Consider the following 19,727-nt stretch of genomic DNA (forward strand, 5'->3'; position numbering starts at 1 on the left):
TGCAGTAATGCGGACTCTGCGCCGGTCTGTCGTGGTGAAGAAGGAGCTGAGTCAGAAGCTCACCTCGCCCTGGTGAGGTGTTCCAGGCACGTCCCTCTGGGAGGAGACCCCAGAGAAGACCCAGGACACGCTGGAGGGATTATATCTCTCGGCTGGCCTGGGAACGCCTTGGGATCCCCCTGCAGAGTTGGCAAATGTGGCTGGGGAGAGGGAAGTCTGGGTTTCCCTGCTTAGGCTGCTGCCCCCGCGACCGGACCCCGGATAAGCGGCTTTGTTTTTTCTTTTTGTTTTGCTGCAGTAAAATTCCAATGATGACTTTTATGTTTATAATTCTAATAATCCGACGAGTCACATTTTATTCCATGTGCAGAAGAGCATGTTGCTCTTATTGTTTGCACAGGTTCACATACATGATACATAAATTAACCTTGTATTTGAAAAGGTTTTATCAGTAAAGACTTAACACTACGATCCAACTGCAGATCTGAATGCTCATCCGATTTCCTGCAGTAATTTTTTTCTTTGGCTTGGTTATTCACTTTCATTCATTCATCACGTAGATCAGTGACAACTGTACACAGCCCTGAGGAGGCACGCATGCACGGAGGAAGATGCGTCTACTTGTAAACATGAATGCGACCTGTGTTTGTGTACTAATTTCATTCAGTCGGAGGTGACACAATAATGACCAACTGATGATGGAAAGAAGGAAGACAGCTGATCTTCATCCTCTGTATGTTTGTGGACGCAGAGAACGGAACCTGTCTCAGACTTCTGATGTTTATACTGATGTGGATCTGATCTATTAGCATATGAGAGTAGCCTGGCTCGGATCTGTGCTGTTCAGACTGAAATAATAAGATAAAAGATGGCTGACATGTGAGCAGAAAAGTCAGATTGAGTAAGTTTTGGCTGCAGTGTGAATGGAGCCTCAAACTGAACCAACAGGGTTAATAACATGCAGGGAGGTGAGGAGCCCCAGGTGCAGCAGATACCTCTTCTAGGCGGAGCAGTGGGTCGGGGTTTCTCCTTCCTCCTCAGTGGAAGCTGATCTGGATCGTCCTCCTCCTCGCAGCAGGTCAGGAAGATGTGGCTGCATGGGTAGTTCAGGTGCTGGGAGGCCTGGCAGTCCTGTCCTTCGCTTCGCATCCATAAGCCGAGGGCGCAGCAGCTGCAGCACACCTGCAGGTCCACACAGCCGGGGAGGGTGGTGTTAGAGACGCTCCCTGACGAGGCGCTCCTCGCGTCTCTGACACCACCTCCCTGCACGGCTCCCACTTTCAGACATGAGGGCAGACTTGGCCGCTTCCTCCTGCTGTAAGTTGAACCACATGTCTTACAAAGAAAACCTTTTTCTTCTGAAACGCGCGAAGTGAAGGACTTGGCACGATGACTTGGCTCTACGCAGGGACATATGGCTGGGGGGCCAGACCAGAAAGTTTCCTCTTACAGGAGCGGGGGACGTCGTCTGAGCCGTTTCCATGTGGAAGCACTCACAGCTCATGTCAACCTGTTTGCCAGTAAACATAAACAAACCTCGCTGCTGGATCAGAAATCTGCCCCGGATCAGAACGGGGATGTTCCAGCGCTACAGGCAGAAAAAAAAACCTCATCTTCTCCACTTTCATCTGCAACCAGAACGTAACCAATCTTACGTTCCTCTGAGGGGGAACTTTCACTGCTTCATGATTTATTTATAAAGAACTTGATCTGAAAACGTGTTTGTCATCACGTCTGATCTCATGTCCCTCCTTTTGTTTCTCTCATCAGTTTTTCATGGCTTGTACCTGGTGGGAGTCATCTGTGCACGGGTGAACCTCATCAGCTTCACACGCGTGTCCGGCTCGGGCCGAAACCACGCCTGATTCACAGCGGTTCTCCTTCACGGCGCTCAGGCAGCACTGCTTCCACGCCACCCTGAAACACAAACATGTCAGCACAAAGCGGGAAAACCGGGATTTAAACAGTTTAGTCAAACTTCTGAGAGGGTTTAGCATATGGAGGGACAAACCTGTCATAACAAAGAATAAATAAATAAGTAAAGAAATAAGTAAATAAATAAATGATAATGTGAGAAAATAAATACTTTGATATATAAATATAAATGTTTACATTTTTGATTAGTTTATCCATTTATTTGTCTGTTTTTCACCAACAAGCACTTGGTTTTTTTTATTTTCACATTTATTTATTTTTCTTCTGTTCATTATTAATTTACACAACTATTAATTTTTATTTCCACCTTTATTTATTCAAATATTTATTTTTACCTCTCCACATTTCCCCTTTTCTAAATGCACACATATATTTTCCCCACTCTGCATGTTATTCCCTCTGTTTATGCTAATGAGGTGGGCGTTCCTAACCGTAAGCTAAAACACAATTGGTTAGCTTCGAGATGTCAACCAATCAGCTCTCAGGTTTTGTCCTGCATCGTGGAGTAAACTTGACCTCTGACTCAAGCTAACTTTGCTACACTACACTACACTAGCTGAAGTGATCGCAGCTACTGTACTGCACGCCGACTGCTTTCGCTTTCAGAAAGGTCATCCCCGGCGGCATGGGTGGGCGTTGGGGGGGCGGTGTCCACCCATAGAGCCATCTGTGCCTACCCTGCATTAAAAACTGTTTTCTGTTTATTTTATTTGGGTTTTGTTTTTTCGTCGGAGTAGCCATCTTCAGTTAACTATCTGGATTTTACGAGTCAGCAGCTGAATTTTTTTCCCTACTTTCTCTGTAAATCACACAGAAATCATGAGAAAGTGTAAACAGTGTTTTAGGTTTCACCCATTCAGAAAAGAAGGTGAATATTTCAACCATGTGTGTTTGACATGTTGGTAAAATACACTTTAATTAGCGATATTACTTTCAATATGACACATCGATCGTTCCACTGATATAAATAACTGATAACAGTCAGAGAACATCATCCACATCTGTTCTAAGAAGGATGGGATGCAAATATCTGACTTGTTTACCTAGAAAATATTCAATTCAATTCAACTTTATTTATATAGCGTCAAATCACGGCAATGCCATCTCAAGACGCTTTACAGACAGAGGGGAAAACATAATGAAAGCCAATTCATAACAGCCTATATAAGGAAACCAACAGATTGAGTTGAGTCCAACTCAATCTCCCATCCTGAGCAAGCACACTGGCGACAGTGGGAAGGAAAAAACTCCCTTTTAACAGGAAGGAAACCTCCGGCAGAACCTGGCTCAGGACAGGCAGCCATCTGCCTCTGCTGTGTGGGGGGAAGAGGACAGAAAGACAACAGACAACAGGAACTGCTACTCCCAGCCAGGGAGACCTGCTGAGACAGGAGACATACATGTTAATGATGCAACACTGTTATTGGGGGGGGGGGGGGGGGGGGGGGGGGGGGGGGGTAAAAGAGAGAGATAAAGAGAAAAAGAAAGAAGCTCAGTGTATCAGGAAATGTCCCTCAGCAGTCTAAACCTATAGCAGCATAACTAAGGGATGCTAACCATCCCTAGCTATAGGACTTATCAAAAAGATAAGTCTTCAGCCTAGTCTTAAAGGTGGGGAGGGTGTCTGCTTCCCTAACACTAACTGGGAGCTTATTCCATAAGAGAGGGGCCTGATAACCAAAGGCTCTGCCTCCTGCTCGGCTCTTTGAGACTCTAGGAACCACAAGTAAGCCTGCAGTCTGTGAACGAAGTACTCTGCTTGGTATATAAGGAACAATGAGGTCTTTGATATATAGTGGTGCCTGGTTATGGAGGGCTTTATATGTAAGGAGAAGGATTTTAAATTCTATTCTAGATTCAACAGGCAGCCAATGAAGAGAGGCTAAAACTGGAGAAATATGATCTCTCATGCTGGTTCTGGTCAGGACTCTGGCTGCAGAATTCTGGATCAGCTGAAGGCTTTTCAGGGCATATTTAGGACAGCCCAGTAATAGAGAGTTACAGTAATCTAGTCTCGAAGTAACAAAAGCGTGAACCAGTTTTTCTGCATCACTCTGAGACAGAATGTCCCTAATTTTGGCTATATTACGTAAATGAAAGAAGGCTGTTTTAGTAACCTGCTTAATATGTGGACCAAAGGACAGGTCAGGGTCAAATATTACTCCAAGGTTTCTCACTGTAGCACTGGAAGCTAAAGTAATGCCATCCAGGTTCATTACAAAACCGGAAAATTTAGCTCTGAGTTTTTCAGATCCAACGAGAATTACTTCAGTCTTATCTGAGTTTAAGAGGAGAAAATTTCTAGACATCCAAGTCTTTATGTCTATGAGACAATTTTGTAGCCTATTGGGCTGATTTGTTTCATCTGGTTTAAAGGATAAGTATATCTGAGTATCATCTGCATAACAATGAAAGTTTATTCCATGTTGTCTAATAATTTTGCCTAAAGGGAGCATATATAGCGTGAAGAGTATTGGTCCAAGTACAGAACCTTGAGGAACTCCATGCCTTACTGTAGTTTGGGAGGAGGACTTGTCATTTACATGAACGAACTGAAGTCTATCAGATAAATATGATTTAAACCAGCTTAACGCTGTACCTGTAATTCCAACCCCCTGTTCTAGTCTCTGTAACAGAATGTTATGATCGACTGTATCAAATGCAGCACTAAGATCAAGCAGGATAAGTACGGACACAAGTCCTTTGTCTGAGGCCATAAGAAGGTCATTAGTAACTTTCACCAATGCCGTTAAGGGATGCTAACCATGCTTAACATCTGTCATCATTCAGACTGACATGTTTTACATGATGCATGCTGAAATATTTAACTTATTTTGCAAGAGAAGTCAATATCACGTCATCATTCAGCTGATTTTAAACATTGGTCAACATGACAAACAGTCTGCAGAATGAATTTTAATTCCACAACAGACAAAACTACATTACATTTGCCATCAGGTGTGTCGGGCAAAATATCAGGATCAATTATCAAATGAGTTGATAAATATCAGATATCAGACCATCACACATGAAGTTTTGACTCCAGCTGAATACGCGACTCACCTGCAGACGGAGCGTTTGTCTCTCAGCTCGGGCATGTGCTTGCAGTGGAGGTTTTCACTGGCCCATTTCTGGCCGGCAGCACAGCAGTCCTGCAGCAGGTCTCTAGCTGACACACCTGGATCTGCAGCCAAAGACATGCAGGTATGCACACGTCAACACACACTGCGGATGGATTTACAGCAGTAAATCTGCTGAGCAGACAGAGGCAACATTTCTCCAAAGCAGAGAACTGCAGGAAACAGTGGTCTCTTTTCTACCCAGGTCTGAGCAAAACCAGCCAGTTTCTTCTGGAAGGAAATGTTCTGCCCTCATGTCCTTTTAACCTTGGATGGGTGTGTTTACTGCTGCCTTTCACTGGCCTGCTTGTTGTGTTGGGGTTAAATCTGAATTCATCATCTTCCTGAAGAAACTTCAACACATGTGAGACGGTCTGGTGAGTTTATTTTCAACACTGATCTCGTACAAATTGAAAATGCAAACCCTCCAGTGAGGGCTGATAACTTAGTGCCTCAGTGAGGAGTGAAGTCTGACTGTACAGAGGTTCCCTCAGGAACCTGTCCAGGCTCCCTCATCAAATTAAACCAAGAATCCATGTTTGAGAAAGTGTCTCTGACTGGAAAAGGATGTTTCAGACACAAAGCTTAGAGACAGGAACGGAGGTTTTATCTGCGATGAGCAGAGGTAGTTTTTCATCTCCTGACTCGGAGAGCTGCTTGTGAAGTCCTGGAGGTTGGAGCTGGAGGCGTATCTGCATTATCATCATCATTTAGATGTTTAGACACTGAGGAAGTTTAGAGAAATAATTCCTGCAGAATTTATTCCGAAGAAAACCATCAACATCACTTATAATTAATAAAACGAGTCCAGGAGCCCATTAGGTAACCAGAACTGAATAAATCTGCTCCCCGTCCTCTTCATCAGGTCCACCTTCATGGATCTCATGATGAGAATCTCCCGTTCCACCTCATCATGATGAGAATCTCCCGTTCCACCACATCATGATGAGAATCTCCCGTTCCACCACATCATGATGAGAATCTCCCGTTCTACCTCATCATGATGAGAATCTCCCGTTCCACCTCATCATGATGAGAATCTCCCGCTCCACCACATCATGATGAGAATCTCCCGTTCCACCTCATCATGATGAGAATCTCACGTTCCACCTCATCATGATGAGAATCTCCCGTTCCACCTCATCACCATGAGAATCTCCCGTTCCACCTCATCATGATGAGAATCTCCCGTTCCACCTCATCACCATGAGAATCTCCCGTTCCACCTCATCACGATGAGAATCTCCCGTTCCACCTCATCATGATGAGAATCTCCCGTTCCACCTCATCATGATGAGAATCTCCCGTTACACCTCATCACCATGAGAATCTCCCGATCCACTTCATCATGATGAGAATCTCCCGTTCCACCTCATCACCATGAGAATCTCCCGTTCCACCTCATCACCATGAGAATCTCCCGTTCCACCTCATCATGATGAGAATCTCCCGTTCCACCTCATCATGATGAGAATCTCCCGTTCCACCTCATCATGATGAGAATCTCCCGTTCCACTTCATCATGATGAGAATCTCCCGTTCCACCTCATCATGATGAGAATCTCCCGTTCCACCTCATCATGATGAGAATCTCCCGTTCCACCACATCATGATGAGAATCTCCCGTTCCACCTCATCATGATGAGAATCTCCCGTTCCACCTCATCATGATGAGAATCTCCCGTTCCACCTCATCATGATGAGAATCTCCCGTTCCACCTCATCATGATGAGAATCTCCCGTTCTACCTCATCATGATGAGAATCTCCCGTTCCACCTCATCATGATGAGAATCTCCCGTTCCACCTCATCACCATGAGTATCTCCCATTCCACTACATCACCATGAGAATCTCCCGTTCCACCTCATCACCATGAGAATCTCCCGTTCCACTACATCACCATGAGAATCTCCCGTTCCACTTCATCATGATGAGAATCTCCCGTTCCACCACATCATGATGACAATCTCCCGTTCCACCACATCACCATGAGAATCTCCCGTTCCACTACATCACCATGAGAATCTCCCGTTCCACCACATCATGATGACAATCTCCCGTTCCACCTCATCACCATGAGAATCTCCTGTTCCACCTCATCATGATGAGAATCTCCCGTTCCACTTCATCATGATGAGAATCTCCCGTTCCACCTCATCATGATGAGAATCTCCCGTTCCACCTCATCATGATGAGAATCTCCCGTTCCACCACATCATGATGAGAATCTCCCGTTCCACCTCATCATGATGAGAATCTCCCGTTCCACCTCATCATGATGAGAATCTCCCGTTCCACCTCATCATGATGAGAATCTCCCGTTCCACCTCATCATGATGAGAATCTCCCGTTCCACCACATCATGATGAGAATCTCCCGTTCCACCACATCATGATGAGAATCTCCCGTTCCACCTCATCATGATGAGAATCTCCCGTTCCACCTCATCATGATGAGAATCTCCCGTTCCACCTCATTATGATGAGAATCTCCCGTTCTACCTCATCATGATGAGAATCTCCCGTTCCACCTCATCATGATGAGAATCTCCCGTTCCACCTCATCACCATGAGAATCTCCCGTTCCACTACATCACCATGAGAATCTCCCGTTCCACTTCATCATGATGAGAATCTCCCGTTCCACCTCATCATGATGAGAATCTCCCGTTTCACCACATCATGATGAGAATCTCCCGTTCCACCTCATCATGATGAGAATCTCCTGTTCCACCACATCATGATGAGAATCTCCCATTCCACCTCATCATGATGAGAATCTCCCGTTCCACCTCGTCACCATGAGAATATCCCGTTCAACCTCATGATGAGAATCTCCCGTTCCACCTCATCACCATGAGAATCTCCCGTTCCACCTCATCACCATGAGAATCTCCCGTTCCACTTCATCATGATGAGAATCTCCCGTTCCACCTCATCATGATGAGAATCTCCCGTTCCACCACATCATGATGAGAATCTCCCGTTCCACCTCATCATGATGAGAATCTCCTGTTCCACCTCATCATGATGAGAATCTCCCGTTCCACCTCATCACCATGAGAATCTCCCGTTCCACCTCATCACCATGAGAATCTCCCGTTCCACCTCATCACCATGAGAATCTCCCGTTCCACTTCATCATGATGAGAATCTCCCGTTCCACCTCATCATGATGAGAATCTCCCGTTCCACCACATCATGATGAGAATCTCCCGTTCCACCTCATCATGATGAGAATCTCCTGTTCCACCACATCATGATGAGAATCTCCTGTTCCACCACATCATGATGAGAATCTCCTGTTCCACCTCATCATGATGAGAATCTCCCGTTACACTTCATCATGATGAGAATCTCCCGTTACACTTCATCATGATGAGAATCTCCCGTTCCACCACATCATGATGAGAATCTCCCGTTCCACCTCATCATGATGAGAATCTCCCGTTCCACCTCATCACCATGAGAATCTCCCGTTCCACCTCATCACCATGAGAATCTCCCATTCCACTACATCACCATGAGAATCTCCCGTTCCACCTCATCACCATGAGAATCTCCCGTTCCACTACATCACCATGAGAATCTCCCGTTCCACTTCATCATGATGAGAATCTCCCGTTCCACCACATCATGATGACAATCTCCCGTTCCACCTCATCACCATGAGAATCTCCTGTTCCACCTCATCATGATGAGAATCTCCCGTTCCACTTCATCATGATGAGAATCTCCCGTTCCACCTCATCATGATGAGAATCTCCCGTTCCACCTCATCATGATGAGAATCTCCCGTTCCACCACATCATGATGAGAATCTCCCGTTCCACCTCATCATGATGAGAATCTCCCGTTCCACCTCATCATGATGAGAATCTCCCGTTCCACCTCATCATGATGAGAATCTCCCGTTCCACCTCATCATGATGAGAATCTCCCGTTCCACCTCATCATGATGAGAATCTCCCGTTCCACCACATCATGATGAGAATCTCCCGTTCCACCACATCATGATGAGAATCTCCCGTTCCACCTCATCATGATGAGAATCTCCCGTTCCACCTCATCATGATGAGAATCTCCCGTTCCACCTCATCATGATGAGAATCTCCCGTTCCACCTCATCATGATGAGAATCTCCCGTTCCACCTCATCACCATGAGAATCTCCCGTTCCACTACATCACCATGAGAATCTCCCGTTCCACTTCATCATGATGAGAATCTCCCGTTCCACCTCACCATGATGAGAATCTCCCGTTTCACCACATCATGATGAGAATCTCCCGTTCCACCTCATCATGATGAGAATCTCCTGTTCCACCACATCATGATGAGAATCTCCCATTCCACCTCATCATGATGAGAATCTCCCGTTCCACCTCATCACCATGAGAATATCCCGTTCCACCTCATGATGAGAATCTCCCGTTCCACTTCATCATGATGAGAATCTGCTGTTCCACCTCATCATGATGAGAATCTCCCGTTCCACCTCATCATGATGAGAATCTCCCGTTCCACCACATCATGATGAGAATCTCCCGTTCCACCACATCATGATGAGAATCTCCCGTTCCACCTCATCATGATGAGAATCTCCCGTTCCACCTCATCATGATGAGAATCTCCCGTTCCACCTCATCACAATGAGAATCTCCCATTCCACTACATCACCATGAGAATCTCCCGTTCCACTTCATCATGATGAGAATCTCCCGTTCCACCTCATCACCATGAGAATCTCCCGTTCCACCTCATCATGATGAGAATCTCCCGTTCCACCACATCATGATGAGAATCTCCCGTTCCACCTCATCATGATGAGAATCTCCCGTTCCACCTCATCACCATGAGAATCTCCCGTTCCACTTCATCATGATGAGAATCTCCCGTTCCACCTCATCACCATGAGAATCTCCCGTTCCACCTCATCATGATGAGAATCTCCCGTTCCACCACATCATGATGAGAATCTCCCGTTCCACCTCATCATGATGAGAATCTCCCGTTCCACCTCATCACCATGAGAATCTCCCGTTCCACCTCATCACCATGAGAATCTCCCGTTCCACCTCATCATGATGAGAATCTCCCGTTCCACCTCATCATGATGAGAATCTCCCGTTCCACCTCATCATGATGAGAATCTCCCGTTCCACCTCATCACCATGATAATCTCCCGTTCCACCTCATCATGATGAGAATCTCCCGTTCCACCTCATCACCATGAGAATCTCCCGTTCCACCTCATCATGATGAGAATCTCCCGTTCCACCTCATCACCATGAGAATCTCCCGTTCCACTTCATCATGATGAGAATCTCCCGTTCCACCTCATCATGATGAGAATCTCCCGTTCCACTACATCACCATGAGAATCTCCCGTTCCACCTCATCTTGATGAGAATCTCCCGTTCCACTACATCACCATGAGAATCTCCCGTTCCACCTCATCATGATGAGAATCTCCCGTTCCACTACATCACCATGAGAATCTCCCATTCCACCTCATCTTGATGAGAATCTCCCGTTCCACTACATCACCATGAGAATCTCCCGTTCCACCTCATCATGATGAGAATCTCCCGTTCCACCTCATCACAATGAGAATCTCCCATTCCACTACATCACCATGAGAATCTCCCGTTCCACCACATCATGATGAGAATCTCCCGTTCCACCTCATCATGATGAGAATCTCCCGTTCCACCTCATCACCATGAGAATCTCCCGTTCCACCTCATCACCATGAGAATCTCCCGTTCCACCTCATCATGATGAGAATCTCCCGTTCCACCTCATCATGATGAGAATCTCCCGTTCCACCTCATCATGATGAGAATCTCCCGTTCCACCTCATCACCATGATAATCTCCCGTTCCACCTCATCATGATGAGAATCTCCCGTTCCACCTCATCACCATGAGAATCTCCCGTTCCACCTCATCATGATGAGAATCTCCCGTTCCACCTCATCATGATGAGAATCTCCCGTTCCACCTCATCACCATGAGAATCTCCCGTTCCACCTCATCATGATGAGAATCTCCCGTTCCACCTCATCACCATGAGAATCTCCCGTTCCACTTCATCATGATGAGAATCTCCCGTTCCACCTCATCATGATGAGAATCTCCCGTTCCACTACATCACCATGAGAATCTCCCGTTCCACCTCATCTTGATGAGAATCTCCCGTTCCACTACATCACCATGAGAATCTCCCGTTCCACCTCATCATGATGAGAATCTCCCGTTCCACTACATCACCATGAGAATCTCCCATTCCACCTCATCTTGATGAGAATCTCCCGTTCCACTACATCACCATGAGAATCTCCCGTTCCACCTCATCATGATGAGAATCTTCCGTTCCACCTCAACACCATGAGAATCTCCACCTCATTCCAAAGCTGCTCTGCTGAATGTAGAACTGGTGACTGTGGAGACTGTGTCATTTTGTTGAAGAGAGCAGTTGGATGGTGAACTTATCATGAATGGTCTAAAAACAGGAAAATGTTTGGAATAAGGAGGGATCATCATGTCCACCCTGTCCCACTGAGAGCCGAATGTCTCTCTAACAGGAAACCTGCTGCTGTGATGGACCTCAGTCTGCCGAGAATCCCTGGTATAAAAGCTGCTGCTGGTTTTTGCTGCAGGGAACCAGGAGCCCATCAAACCTCCCTATCCGCCCCAAAGCCGTCTCACGACATACTAGCATCAACTTCCCAGCAAACACTTCGAGCTTCAGTCCATGCCCTTTGAGGAAGAGCTACTCATTGAGCTTCTGTTTCTCAGTCCAGTAAACCTTTTGTTTGCTTCCACATAGTAAATCATTTCCATGTTGTCATATTGATGATGCTGTGAAATTGTTTCAACTTTCAGGCCATCAACCTTATTTATGTTAACAAGAATGGAGAACGAGGAAGGAAATACAGGACTTAGAACGACTTTAATAAGTTTAGATGTGAAAGCATTTAACACAGTACAGCTGATGATGCTTTTCTGTGTGAAAACAGAAACTTGGAATTAAAAGCAGCTACATCAGTTCATTCACGCGGTTTCTTTAATGTAATATCCACAGTAATGGTCTCACAGTGCAACTATGCTAATCCCGCCCTGCATGCTGTAGCAGAAAAATGACTTTACTTTGAGCTTTGCTTTGAGAGCTTTTCTTTATATTTTCCCTTGGCTGCACTCAGCGTCATCTCCGACCCTTTAAAGCTCAGAAAATAATCATTTAAAGCCAAGTCTTCAGCGCCCTGTGCATAATTTATAAACACTGTCTTCAGAAAGTTCAGAGAAGATGCTTTAAAGTTAAAAGGGTCTCATTTCCTCCCAAACATCTGGGGCACTGTTCTACTGATGAGTGTGAATGCAGCATTAAATAGATTAAATCACTTGCTGATTGGATGCTTTTCTTCTTGTGCACAACTCAGTCACATCCTGCATGTCTTTTATTTTATTGATAAATATAAGGCTTCTTGCTCATGTTACTCTGATTCAGGTCTATAATAATGAAGTGAAAACAGCATTAACATGAAACCACCAATAGGCCCACTATACCTACAATATTATTATTTTTGATGTCCCTCTTATCTTACCTGCAAATACTGATGTAAAAAAATATAAATCACGCTGGAGTACTACATTGCAGTGGTGTAGGAACAGCTTGTCCATATGTTTACTTCATGTCAGATTCTGCTAGATCATCAAAATTAAAAAAGGAAACACACCTAGGGACACAAAAATGTTTGTATTGTCAGGATGAAAGCTCTTATCTGGGTGACGAAACAGAAACAGAGCTCTGACACACAAAAGAAGCATTCAATGACCATTTCCCACCATGGTAAATCTGTTTTAATTACATGTCTGCAGTGAATAAGAACATTACAAAGTGGTGTAGGCCATTCAAAACAGCCAGTTTCCTTGGACTAAATGGCAAATTTACCAATTAAAAGTTGCTATTTGTCGCTGTTTTTGAAAATCCAAGATGGATACCATAATGGCATCTAAAAAATTGGCATCATGCATTTTCTGATTGGTTAGTCTTTACAGTTTTCAAAAAAGTATAGTTTATCTAATCTCCCAAAAATCCCAACAAACTCATAAGCTTGGACATAGTGAACTGGACTAACAGCTTGTCCTTCATCTGCAGCGTCTGACTTATTTGTCTTTGTTTACACATGATGTAAACAAGACACCAGACGTTTCTGACTGACTGAGTCTAATCTACGTTTGTGAGACTGTGTAATATTTCAAATAGAGTTTTATTTCAGAATGAACTGTAAAATATGACTGGTTGGTTTTACACAAAGCTGACTAACCTGGATTACTGGAAGTTTATGAGCTTTAGAAGAAACTTCATAAATTCCTCAGAAATTAGAAGAATTTGATGAAAAAAAACTCTTTTTATTTCCTACATGATGGTTTCTAGTTCAGCTTTCTTAAAGGAAGTGATGACGTGTACGTAGTGTCAGCAGGAAGTCGGCGTTGACGTGGTTTTAGCTCAAAGTCTGAACAGAGATCTTTTTGTTACGCTGTTAGACATTAGAGATTCATTGATGTCTCATAAAAAGGGTTAAAAAGCTTTTGTGTCGAGTGAGTTATTGATCAACCACATGAATGAAATGAAAAGTGTTGAATTCCTGAGAGATTTACCGTCCAAAGGTCTTCACTTCATCTCAAGATCCAAAAGTTGTAGTTATGACCCATCATGGTTCCAAATTCCCAGTGTGATAATAGAATAATTCCATTGCCATTCCCAGCATTATTCCCACATCATTCCCATCATCATTACAGACTAATTCAATCACTATTCCATCACCATTCCCAATGTCATTCCAACATAATCCCAAACATCACACCAACATAATTCCCAACATTATTCTCAACATCATTCCCTGCATCATTCCCAACATCATTCCAACATCATTCCCAACATTATTCTCAGCATCATTACAGAATAATTCCTTCACCATTCCATCACCATTCCCAGTGTCATTCCAAATCATTCCAACATAATTTCCAGCCTCATCTCAACATAATTCCCAGCATAATCCCACCATTCCAAACATCATTCCCAACATTATTCTCAGCATCATTCCCAACATAATTACTAGCATCATTCCTAACATCAATCACAGCATCATTCCAACATCAATCACAGCATCATTCCCAACATTATTCTCAGCATCATTACAGAATAATTCCTTCACCATTCAATCACCATTCCCAGTGTCATTCCAAATAATTCCAAACATAATTTCCAGCCTCATCTCAACATAATTCCCAGCATTATTACAGAATAATTAACGTATTAACGTATTCTCCAACAAGTTTACATGAAAATAATAATTCTGAATGAAGGTTTAACATAAAACACGTCCTCACCTAATTCCTCTTTAGAGTTGGGAAGGGTTCTGATTGGACAGAGGGTGCACGTGACGTATGACGTATACCGGAAATAAACAAAGTTGGCTCCCTGCTTCTCGTCTTTTCAGTCGTAACTTGTAAAAACTACATAATAAGAACCAGTCTCGCAGCTATATTTACTATTAATGTGAAGTAGCAGCTCAACACCAGCATACTACTTCACTTTCTGCAGCAACTGAGGAGAAGAAAGATAGACCACCGAACACGGGAGGCAAAACAACGCACGTCATCGGGACAGGACAAGGTAACGAGCATGCTCAGAACGACCGGAATTAACTTAGAGCGGAATGAAGCTTTACATGACAGAGGAATTAAATAGTTCGGAATTAAAATGCGAATAAACCAGACACTTACATCGGAATTAAGTTTAATTCCGAATAGAAATTAGCATTAGGAATTAAGTGTTTACATGGTCGTTTTTCATCAGTTTAAAGCGGAATTAACTTTTATTCGGATTAAAGAGGAAGTAAATCTCCCATGTAAACTGACATAAAGTCAGGATGAGTTAATTCTGGTAACAGAGGGCATGTTGATCCTGCTTCCTGGAGCACTGGAGCACGCCTCATAACACAAGTACATTAATTCATTTTTTAAACATTGATTATTAAATAATTATCTTGTAGCCAAACATGTAAATACTGAACATCTCATTAAGCTTTTTATTATAAATGTCAGCATTTGAACCACACACAGAGATGACAGCATCGTCAGCATATACAGTAACAGACAATGATTAAGTACATGTGGGAGGTAGAAGATATACATGAGGAAGAGCAAAGGGCCCATGATGGTTCCCTGTGGAAGCCAGACTGGACAATCTGGTACCTTTAATGTGTAGGACGTGATTTTTACAACCTGAGATCAGTAACTGAGGTATGAATTAAACATGTTGAAGGCAAAAGATGCAAAGACAGAAGTTGAACTAAATTTGATTGTTGATGACATCAAATCCTTGTGCAAAGTGCACCACTGTTTCAAGGCTTTGGGGAAATGTTGGTCTGCAGGCAGTAAGCGTTAAGCAGCGTAACCCACTGAGGAAGCTGGAAAATCACACTCCATGTTTTTATTGTTCCTTCTGTTCTCATGAACTTTTACAGACTAAACATGGTGCACTTTATCTTTCTTTCTCCATGTGTTTATTTGTGCAGGTTGCATGAATGGATTGATGAGGCACCTGGGAGCCGGCCAGAGTGGCTCAACAGTATGAGGATCCTAGTGTTACTGTTTTCCACAGAGTAATTCACCAGTGTGCTTCCCAGACAAATAAACCACGATGAGGAGACCTGATGCTCCCCTCTGAAACATTACAAGACATCAGTCAAACTGTAAATATAACACTGCAGACTGGAAACAGGCTTCTTTACTGTAACTTTGAACTGTGGTTGTGTGCACTGATTTCCATCCATCAGCCTACATGATATTTATAAGCGATATCACACCCTCTGCTACAGAAGGAATACAGTGATTCAGATCAGGAACCCTTTAAGTCCTGTGCCTGTTTTTAAAGCCTTCGTTCTAAAACGTCACCTCCATAATGACACGAGTTTACCTGTGCAATCACGAGGCATGTAAAATGTGTAAATTTAAGTGTTCTGGTGGAGAATAGATGAAGATGGTCAAAACTAAAGAAGGTCTTAGGCTCTTCCTAGCGGAGAGAAAAGACTATCAGAAGAACATTAATATCGATGGGTGGAACCATGCTGTCGGCTCTGTGTAATCTCTGATAAGGGAAGATACTCGCGTGACCTCAGGTCTATTACCCCATAACCGTCGTAGGCTCAGCATACGTCTGTACGAGCTTGACGCATACCTCATCAGACCGATACACATCCCAGGTACACAAACGTAGCTATGTGGAAGCAGTTCTTGTGATTGGTCAGAGTGTGATGATGTGTTTCCAGATGTTTGGGTCTTATAGCTGAATGCATGCCATGGGCTTCCATTGTTCCAAAACAGGAAATACTTGCTGGAACTGGAGTGAACCATCAGAAAAATGCCACCTTGTGGGGAACCAGTCGATGCCGGCCCTACTACCACCTGCAGATTTGGAAACAAAACTGTGACATATTTTTACCCTATGCTCACATATAATAAACAGATGCCACGCGAGGATAAACCGGCCTTGGGTAATTTAATACCATTCAGTCATTGTCTACACTCATTTGAGTAACTCCTGTAAAGTTGTCCCAAACAGTTGAGGCCTTGGCCTGCTTCTCATCATCGTATGTGATTAAAAGCTGATCAATTCCAATGGGAAACCTTCCAGCAGAATTTACAGCTGCACTCAGTCTGAGTCATGGTTTATATAAAAGATGAAGATCGGTTATGAGAGTGGTTCCAGCTGATGTTTACCTACAGAGACCACCTGAAGACCAGTTAGATAGATAGATAGATAGATAGATAGATAGATAGATAGATAGATAGATAGATAGATAGATAGATAGATAGATAGATAGATAGATAGATAGATAGATAGATAGATAGATAGATAGATAGATAGATAGATAGATAGATAGATAGATAGATAGATAGATAGATAGATAGATAGATGGATAGATAGATGGATAGATAGATGGATGGATTAATGATTAGATGGATAGATGGATGGATGGATGATAAAATGGATGGATGGATAAATGGATGATAAGATGGATGGATGCATGGATGGATTTATGATTAGATGAATTGATAGAGATGAAGATGGGGTTGTGTGTTTCTGCTGTGGAAAGTCATGTGTGGTTCCAGAGTTCAGTTTCTTCAGTTTTGTAGCGACTTCAGATTTGTCTTCTTTAAATCACATTTACATCCTCTCAGAAAGATTTGACAACAAATTCTTAGAATACCACCAACTTAAATCTATTATAAGTAAGAAATACACCACTGATCAACTAAACTTACAGTTACCTATCAGGGTTGCAGAATTCTTAAATCTTAAGGCCCCGAAGCTACTATCCAAAATATACTGATTACTATTGAAGTTAGAAGATTCCATCTCTCTCCCAACTTCTAAATGGGAAGCAGACTTATCCAGCAACTTCAATCAAAATGAATGGTCACAAATCTGCTCAAACACATTCAAAATGACTAAGAATTCAAACATGCAATTAATACAATTCAAAATTCTACACAGAACTCATTATACGGGACACAGGATGTTCAAGATGGGTCTGTTACACTCACATATCTGTCCACACTGTACTGACAACACAATTGACAGCTACTACCATGCCTTATGGTCTTGTCCACCTGTCCAGAGATTCTGGCTCCAGGTATGTAAAGATCTGTCAGACTGGTTTAAATGTAATATCCCTGCAAACCCCAAACTGTGCCTATTGAGTCACTTAGGTGAAAATAACATAGGGTTTAATTTAGCAAAACCAATCCTCAGTAGCCTGTGCATTGCAAAGAAAACTATCCTTGTGAACTGGAAAAGCAAACAGAATCTGTATATCCAGCAGTTTAGAAATCTGTTATTAGATTACATCAGCATGGAAATGATGTCTGCCTCCTCAAAGGATCAGTCAGTTGAATTTCACTCTTTCTGGTCTCCTGTGATCAACTCCATCACTTAGTGTAGGGGGGAGAGTGTGACCTCATCCCGCTCGGTGCTGGGGACTGGCTGGGTGGCTCAGGTGGCTATGGGTCTGGGGTGGACCCCTGGACGGGGATCTTGGCTGCTTCATTACTGGGGGTGCTAGGTTTCCAGACCTGGTGGGAGGCCTTGCACACTCAAAAATAGAGGTACCAGCTTGTACCTAAAAAGGTACAAATGCTTGTCGCTGGGGGTGTACTCTTTTGAGAAACATTTCTGTACCCTTCAGTTCTGGTCTATTTTTGTACCTTATCAAGTTCAACCTCATCTTATCAAGTTATGTTTTTTATGTTTTCCACAGCATTAGGCCTGGTCCATGCAACTTAGCAATATTATCTTTAACCGAGAAATAATCTTCAAAAACTCAAAATACTGACCAGATATACACTTAGTTTGCAGCATCTGACCTTCATTGTCTGGTGTAGTACATGACTGTTAAGTAGTACTACTGTCATCACTCAACTCTGCTCTAGTTTGTAACATTACAGCCATTAACATTACATTTTTCAATGCTGCAGGTACCCTTATGGTCGAAATGGTACAAATTTGTACTTTATGTCACTTTGAACCCTTTTTCGTACTCTGAAGGTGCTTCTGGTCTCTTAAAGACCAGAATTGTACTTTTGAGAGAACATTTCTTTAAAATGTACCTATAGGTACAGAAATGTCCTTATCTTGTACCTCTATTTTTGAGAGTGTGGGTTGATCAATGGTTGGAGTTGCCTTGCGGCGGTGGGGCGAGGTCGCTGGCGGGGGCTGGATCGGCGGGTATTGGCTCCGTGACGGGTGGCCGTGCCGCTGCTGGGTGGGCTGCGTGCGGGTCCTGGGCTCCGGTGCCCGGGGCTGTCCCCTGCTTCTTGGGGATGGGGGGGTCGGCCCTGCCGTGGGGGGGTTGGGCTGACCTGGACCTGCCGCTGCAGTGGGGGCGGGTCCGTGCCCTGGTGCCCGGCAGAGGGACCCGAGCCCAAGATAGTTGAGGATGGGGGGTGCCTGTGTATATATGGGGTGTGTATGGAGGAGTGTAGTGGTACATGAATGTATGGGGGGTAGGGGTGTGTGTATGTGGGAGTGTGTTGAGGCATGTATGTGTGGGGGTGTGGGGGTGGGGGTTTAGGGGAGTGTGAAAGTACATGAGTGTGTGGGGTGTAGGGGGGGTACGTATGAGGGTGGTGTATATGCGGGGTGTGTATAGAGGATTGTAGTGGTACATGAAGGTATAGGGGGTGAGGGGTGTGTGTATGCGGGAGTGTGTGAGGGGTGTTGGGGTGGAGGTTTAGGGGACTGTGATAGTACATGATTGTGTGGGGTGTAGGAGGTGTGTGGTGGTTTATATGTGGGGGGTTTATGGGGAGTGTAGTGGAGCATGAGTTTGTGGGGGGTAGGGTTGTGTGTAAGGGGGAGTGTGTTAGGGCATGTAGGTGTGGGGGTGGAGGTTTTGGGGCGTGGATGAGGGAGTGGGTGGTGTGTGTGTGTGTGTGTGGGAGGGGGTAAGGGCTTGTGTGTGGATAATCTGGTGTTAAATGCATGGGAGATAGGGGTGTGTATTTAGAGGAGTATTGAGCTGTATGTGTATGGGGGGTAGTGGCCCGTGTGTAGGGGGGAGTGGGGGGGTGCATGTGTATGTAGGTGTATAGGGGGGTGA

The 19,727-nt window shown here is 44.1% G+C and overlaps 1 protein-coding gene across 3 annotated transcripts in view; it reads right to left on the reverse strand.

The window, feature by feature from the left end:
* Nucleotides 1-19,727, reverse strand: part of fbln2 (fibulin 2) — a 122,583-nt gene that overhangs the window by 46,233 nt on the left and 56,623 nt on the right. For all 3 annotated transcript variants that reach the window (XM_079242902.1, XM_079242900.1, XM_079242901.1), the window contains exons 3-5: nucleotides 4,999-5,119; nucleotides 1,788-1,917; nucleotides 996-1,182 (exon numbers count right to left, since the gene is read on the reverse strand). In XM_079242902.1, the coding sequence (XP_079099028.1) occupies nucleotides 996-1,182; nucleotides 1,788-1,917; nucleotides 4,999-5,119 (438 nt within the window). The remainder of the gene's footprint in view (nucleotides 1-995; nucleotides 1,183-1,787; nucleotides 1,918-4,998; nucleotides 5,120-19,727) is intronic.

This window comes from Telmatherina bonti (assembly GCF_933228915.1).
Source record: "Telmatherina bonti genome assembly, chromosome: 6".
In the NCBI taxonomy this organism is placed as follows: domain Eukaryota; kingdom Metazoa; phylum Chordata; class Actinopteri; order Atheriniformes; family Telmatherinidae; genus Telmatherina; species Telmatherina bonti.